This window comes from Glycine soja, chromosome 19 (assembly GCF_004193775.1).
Source record: "Glycine soja cultivar W05 chromosome 19, ASM419377v2, whole genome shotgun sequence".
Taxonomy (NCBI): Eukaryota; Viridiplantae; Streptophyta; class Magnoliopsida; order Fabales; family Fabaceae; genus Glycine; species Glycine soja.
The window spans coordinates 44586179-44593141 of record NC_041020.1 but is presented as its reverse complement, the minus strand read 5'-3'; the positions used below and the strand labels follow the sequence as shown (position 1 = coordinate 44593141).

Below are 6963 nucleotides of genomic sequence, written 5' to 3'. Positions count from 1 at the left end.
TTTTTTTGGAAGGCATTAATGGTTACTTGTTCCTACTGTAATTTTTTTAATGCAAAATCAGCGATCATATGAACTGACTGAGACATCCGTGCACCTTCAAAAGCAAGGTGCGTAAGACAACCATGAAGGATTCTAATGACAATGAAGTTGTTGTAACGACGAATTCTTTCACCATCTGAGATTACAACCATCGTCAAAAGAACAATAATAAACTTTTGCTAAAGAAACAGTTGGACAATTTGACATTCTCCAATAATAAAAGAAAGCGTAGATAATCCAAACAGGGTCACAGAATTGTGATTAGTGTGTACACTAAAAAAAGAAAAGACATGTAATTAGTATCTCGGCATTTGGAAAGACCCTTGGTCTCCATATTCTTATGCACAGGAGTACTACACTCAATCCATTAAAAACATAATCAGCAGATGAGAACAGCATAAATTTAAAATATCATGACAAGATTTAGATCAAACTGTAACCGGTTGGAGTATCACTCTGATAGTACCTTATAATTTCTTCTTGGTCTCAATCTAACCTGTAAATTTCCTGGCCATCTATCTCTAGTGTCAACACCATCGAATAAAATTTACTCTTAAAATGGCAGAGCCACATAGCCTTTCTATTAGAAGGAATTTTACAGAAAGTGAACCATTGTCTTGTGTAAAATTATCTTCGGTAGCGATGGCGTTTGAAATTGAAGTACACGTGCAGAATTCCACGTTCAAATGTACACTTAAAACCTTTCTTATGAGAATATTCCCATTCTTTGTTAACGATCCGGAAAGCCTGTCATGGAAAACATAAGGAAATAAGTAAATTGATTGAAAATTAAAATCCTTCATAAAATTAAAGGATAATAGACTTACTATGTCTTCGTATGGTGGCCCAGCATGGAATCTTATAATGCAAGTCTCCCCGTTGCTGCCATCCTTCTCAATGGTGTAGGTTGGAGCTTTTGTCTTGTCTACAAGATCAGGATAGAAAATATTAAATTTGTAACCTTGGACAATCTTTGGAGGTGGGTTGTCATGATCATAGTGAGTCTGATTATATTTGTTCCACTCATATCCAGTGTGAACACGGTTGAAATACTTCGGCTTCCTAGGTCTGTATTTGTCATGCCACCAATAAACCTGCTCCAACATTTATTAGTCAGTCACGAATTTAAATGATGAGGAAAAAATAAATAGGAAGCTTTCTATTTCTCACTAAAATACCAAAATACACCATTGAAAGTGTACATAATACATGATAATACAAACTTTAGGTAGTGGTACATGATAATACAAACTTTAGGTAGTGGTTAGCCCAACTATTTTCTAGCTCTTCATCTCCTTAAAAGGAGGAGCTGGGGCAAAACACATTTGGAGAAAAGCTCTTAAAGAATTAAGTAGCTTATTTTTATAAGACGGGGGGAAGTAGCTTCTATTTTTAAGTAGCTTATTTTTACAAGGAGAAGGGGGTAGCTTTTAAAATAAAAGCTAACTGAAGTAGCTTTTAAAAATAAGCTGCACATTTTTGCCTACTCCCTCTGATGTGAGACAAAGTTTTTAGTTTTAAAGGAGATTGTAAGCTACAACTGTCAAACAACTTCTACTTTATTTTTAAAACTCTTATTTTGAACTTTGATTTTAAATTGGCTTTTAAGCCATGAAAGTGGTCAAACATAGCCTTAGTGCAAACTCCCTCCACTGCCTACTTTTTTCTGTGGAGAGAAGTAACCAAAGGATATGATAAGACAATATTTAAGACTCTTCCATGATAACAATCCACAACTTATGATATTACTTCCAAAAAATCCAGAACGTTGTAAATCTAACTACATATTTTTCTATCCATGAAAAATTCAAAATTCTAAGAAACATAGAATGTGGCCAAGACACTATACCTGGGAATCCAGGTTAACTTCAGCACCAGATCCAAACACAGAATCTCCATCTTCCATATCCCCCATAGCTTTTAAGGCCTTCATCTCAAAATTATCTTCAGAAGGAGCTGGCTTTGATGCCATTGCTTCCTGAACTCGTCTTTGCTGCTCTTCTAATACAGCCTTACGATTCCGCTCCTACAAATGTAATAACAGGGTCAAGTTAAAATCTATAAATTAAGTATGAGATCATCATTAAAAGTCACGCTTCGAAAGATTACCAGCATAGCTCTATCTTCTTCTGGGTCAATAGCTTCCTCATTTTCATCACTGTGCAACAATTGTGGTGAAAATGATCCAGCCTCATCATCAGCTTCTTGATCCTCTCTAATGGGCTCTGGTGAGAATGATTCATCTGCAGATCGGACTAGCAAGAAAAAGAGATAAAGCAAATTTCAACATTAAGAGAAATAAAGCCAATAAAAATTGTTTCATGAACAACTAAATGTCCATGATAACAAAAAGCTTATACATACCTTTAATATCATCCTCAGTATCTTCCTCCTCAGGTACCATAACATGAGCATTCTCTAATTTATCTTCATCCTCCAATGGTCTCTCAAGAGATTGCAAATGCTTACGTAGCAATTTAGCATGAATTTCCTTTAAACAAGCCTGCATTTGGAGCAATTTAGTAATACAGTCAAAGAAACCATTGTTCATAGGCATATAAGAATACTGGAAAATAATATGATGGAGAATACCTTGGCCTTATAAATGTGGAGATGTTTTAAAATGGCCTCCCAGTACTCAACCACCTTTGCTGTACCAGTACGCATTTCTGATTCAATGTGAACCCGTAAAGCCTCCAACTCTGCATGTGTCTTCCCCTGCAAAAGCTTCTTCACATCTGGCTCAACACTGGAATGCAGACCCCTTTCTTCTGCAAGCAGCTCAGCAGGAGGTTCTTCTCCACGCACCCTAGCTCGATCAAGTGCATCCTTTCTTTGGGCTTCAGCTAGCTCCCAATCACATACCAGAAGGAGTGCCTGCATGAAGACATTAAACAATGAGTCTTCAACTTTAAACAAGATACCAATAATAATAGTCATACAAGTTAACTAAAAACAGGAAAAGGTCATGAAAGTCAACTATTTCATTTTAAAATTAACTTTAATTTGTTGTGCCATTAATTAGATAAGGTATTAATTATTAAGTAACATGCACAGAACTATAAAGCAAAAAATAAACAATGGAAACAGGGAGATACCTCCCAATATTCTACATGAGTTGGTGTTGCCCTGTCAAGGTCTAGATGCATTTTGATGTCGTCACGTAGCTCACTCATTTCGTTCACAGTCAAACCCTGCACCGTATATCAAGTCATTATGTAACATGTCCAATGATATTAACCTTGACATTACAACAGTGAGGAATATGAGAAATAAAATGAAAGAAAAGCACTTAGTATTAACCTTGAAAACCATGTATGGTTCATTTATTTCTATATCCAAATCATCAGAGCCATTGAGATGCTTGGTTAGGACATCAATTGGTCTGGCACGCCCTTCACGCAATCTAATTTCTGACCTAACTTTGCTTTGATCAAAATGAAACTGCAAATTAAATTGTCCAAGTCATCAAACTTATATAAAATAACAACAAATGAAAATGAACTAAAGACAGAGTAGTACCTCCTCTTCTTTTTTTTCCCAGTCCTGAAACTCAGCTCGAGCACGCTCTCTAGCTAACAGTGCCTGGGAGAGAGAATGTGTCAAATCCCAATAAGATAACAGTTTATGACACCAACAACCTAAGCCTCAGCTTGACTCAAATATCTCCATATTTGGGCCCAAGTGAAGATGAATTCCAGAACCCTTCTTAAACAATAGGCCTGATATGTAGTCTTGTGCCTCACATCCCCACTGGACCCCCCCCCCCAAATAAACACAAGACGAGGGACAGGAAAAGATGGAAAAACAGACAATATTAACTGATATGCTAGAATAATTGAGATACCAGAGGCTGATCTAATACTCCTATTATATTAATGTAAAGTATAAAATGAATTACTGTAGAGCTAGTACAAGCCCAAACTAATTTAACACAACATAACAAATGGTCTTAAAATAACTATTGACTATTAAGAAATTATGAGAAAGGAGGTACCATTTCTTCCTCGTGTCGTGCTTTCTCAAGTGCCCTTTCCTCTCTTCTCTTTTTTACTTTTTCAATTTCTGCCTGCAAATATAATTGTAAGCGCTGAGAAAGTTTAGTTGCTGGGCCATCAATGACAAATCAAAGGACCAACAAATTTTGTGAAAACAAAGAATAAAGATGCAAACCATATGAATTACTGAACTACTTTAATCCATTGATTTCATTCCCAATTACAGTTTAATACAAGGTTTTAAATTGCAGACACGGTGGTGGTTTTGTTGTGTTCCTTGATACTATTACAACAACAAAGCTTTATCCCACTAGGTGATGTTGTGTTCCTTGATATTGCATGAACTTAAGGACAAATACGATGGCTGTGGCCACAATTGCAGTAGCGAAGACCAGGGTTTTAAATAGCACACTATAGCAGTATAGCGGTGCAAAGCGGGCCCTGCCTGCTACAGTGGCTGCACAGCAGAGCAGTTTAATGTAGTGGCTGTAGTGGACCAAATAGCATCTGTAGTAGCGCTATGTGTTGATTCTAAGAACCCCTTGGTTGTGACAACTTTTATTGTTAATTATGAATGTCATTAATTTTGAATAATTTTTATTACTTTTGAAAATTTATCTATGTGTGTGTGTGTATATATATATTATACATTATATTATAAACTATAAAAAAAAAATAAAAAAAAATAGCAGTTATCCTGCTATCCTGGTGTAGCATTTTTGTGGCTGGCAACTGTAACTCTGGCATAGACTCCAAAAACCTTGGCGCTGCAGCCGAAATTGTGGTCACAGACCTTTTTTAAAACCTTACTTCAATAAAAATAAAAATTATAATAACCCAAGCAAACCAGATTCACAATCATTCCCAATAAAAGGAACTAATTTGGAGGGGGAAGTGTATAAGAGCAACGTCTTGCACACCTGGTCTAGATACTAAATTGGTACCAAGATACCATTATGCTAATATCACTTTAAAGCTTCTAAATTCTCAAAAGTTGTATGGGAAATGTTGCAGAAGTTGGAGAAACAAATAATGACCAGTTGTACAATCACTACCTACTGGTGCTTACACAACATAAATCACCTATCATGCTATGCTTAAAATAAAATTGGTAAAATATGTTTTAGGTCTCTCAATTTTTTGTAAAATTAGTTATAGTCCCCATACTTTAAATATTATTATTTTGGTCCTCATTCTTTTATAATTGGTAAACTTCATCCTTCGCCCTAGTATCTTGAGTTCCATTAAGAGAAATGAAATTCACTAATTATTAAAAATTCAAGAATGAAAATCATTGTTTTTAAAGCACAGGGACTAAAATCAATTTCAACCGAAAATTTAGGGACCTAAAACACATTTGACCTGAATACAATTCATGGGAGGAAGGGCATACCATCCTTTCTCTCTGTTTCTTTTTCTCTGCCTTCTTTGAAAACGCTTCAATAGACACACCTTGTGAAACATCGCGCTCAATCTTCTTCCGCCAAACAAACCTACAAATAACATTTGTGTAGGTTTATAATCTATATACATCTGGCATATGAGCGACCACTACTTATCTGCAAGATTTATTCATTATGATGCTAAAATAAGTTCAATTTAACCGCGAGATACGAAAAAACGAAGAGAAATAGGTAGGAACTTACTTCTCGTTGAGATTGGAGTCACCAAACGGATTCGAATCGTTGGAATAGCCCGACACCGTACTGGTTTTCAACTTTTTTGCGACTTTCATTGCCTGAAATAATCGAAAATCGTTCAATAAATGAAATCAAACGAAGAAGAGATGAAATAGGGATGGAGAAACGAGTATGAGACCTTCGATTGGGCCTTTTTGGTCATGTACTGCGTAATTTCCTCTTCTGTGATGCTCCTCGAGGACTTCTTCTTCCTATCGCCGTCAGAGTCCCGCCGAGGCCGGCGGCTGCTGCTACGGTGGCGTCTGTCGGAGTCGGAGTCGGAATCGGAATGTGACTCGGATTCAGACTTCGTGGACTTCTTCTTCCTGTCGCCGTCGGAGTCCCGCCGCGAGCGGCGACTACTGCTACCGCGGCGTCTGTCGGAGTCAGAATCCGAAGGTGATTCGGATTCAGAGTCATCTGACCTTCTTCGTCTTCGGTCTCTTCCGCTACTCTTCCCCATTCTCTAACCAAAACTCAGAGAGAGGATAACTGTGTTATGTCGGCCCTGTTAATTCCAAACCTCTACAAACTCTTCAATCTTCCCACGCGTTAGTATTTTTCTTCTGAATTTAAATGAAAGGCATCATCTAATTAAATATTGGTTGATTTTTGTAAATTATTTTAAAAGTTATATCTATCTTTTTTTAATAAATTTTTATGATTTTTTTAATAATATGAATTTTTATGCATTTGTTCCTAAATATGATCAATCATATAAAAAAAGACTTTTCAATGTGAATTTGAGGCAGATTCGCTGAGTTACATACATTTGTTGTATTCTAATGCATTTGTATTTTGTTATTATGCCAAGAAAGATTAAGTTGTCATATCCGTTTTCTATTGATTTTTATGACAAGATTGAAACTTCAGTTAATCTTGAATGTTCATATGGAAACGAATTCAGGGTTTTGGTAGAAAAGAAAATAAAAAGGTTTATTTGTCTGAAGGTTCTAAGCTTATGGTATTAAGGATGGTGATTGGCTTGAACTGATCTTCTTGAATACATATACTTTTCTTTTTATTGTAAAAAAGAGGTTGGGTTATGAGGTAAAATATACAAACCTAATTAGTAAAAAAGGTGTCTGCAACATTGGTTTATGTTGTTGGTGACAGTGCGTGGTAGGAAAGTGATTTCTGAGGGGATTTAGTAACCCAAATTTTATCACTCTTGATTAAAAACATTATCCATAGATGATGTTTTTGACAGAAAAATGGTTTTTTTTTCTTGTATTATTTGGCTGTTT

The 6963-nt window shown here is 36.0% G+C and overlaps 1 protein-coding gene across 2 annotated transcripts; it reads right to left on the bottom strand.

Annotated features, from left to right (window-relative positions):
- Positions 1–219: 219 nt before the first annotated feature.
- Positions 220–6277, bottom strand: LOC114400329 (cactin-like). Of its 2 annotated transcripts, none has more exons than XM_028362750.1 (13): positions 5856–6277; positions 5684–5775; positions 5431–5530; positions 4037–4108; positions 3562–3624; positions 3343–3483; positions 3138–3233; positions 2632–2916; positions 2404–2542; positions 2149–2282; positions 1889–2065; positions 867–1133; positions 220–786 (listed from the first exon to the last, which is right to left on the bottom strand). In XM_028362750.1, exons 1-13 carry the CDS (start codon positions 6177–6179, stop codon positions 667–669), a joined length of 2010 nt encoding a protein of 669 aa, XP_028218551.1. In that variant the 5' UTR covers positions 6180–6277; the 3' UTR covers positions 220–666. The 2 variants fall into 2 exon arrangements, with proteins under 2 accessions (XP_028218551.1, XP_028218549.1); XM_028362748.1 differs by having other exon boundaries at positions 2149–2294; positions 5856–6276.
- Positions 6278–6963: the final 686 nt, after the last annotated feature.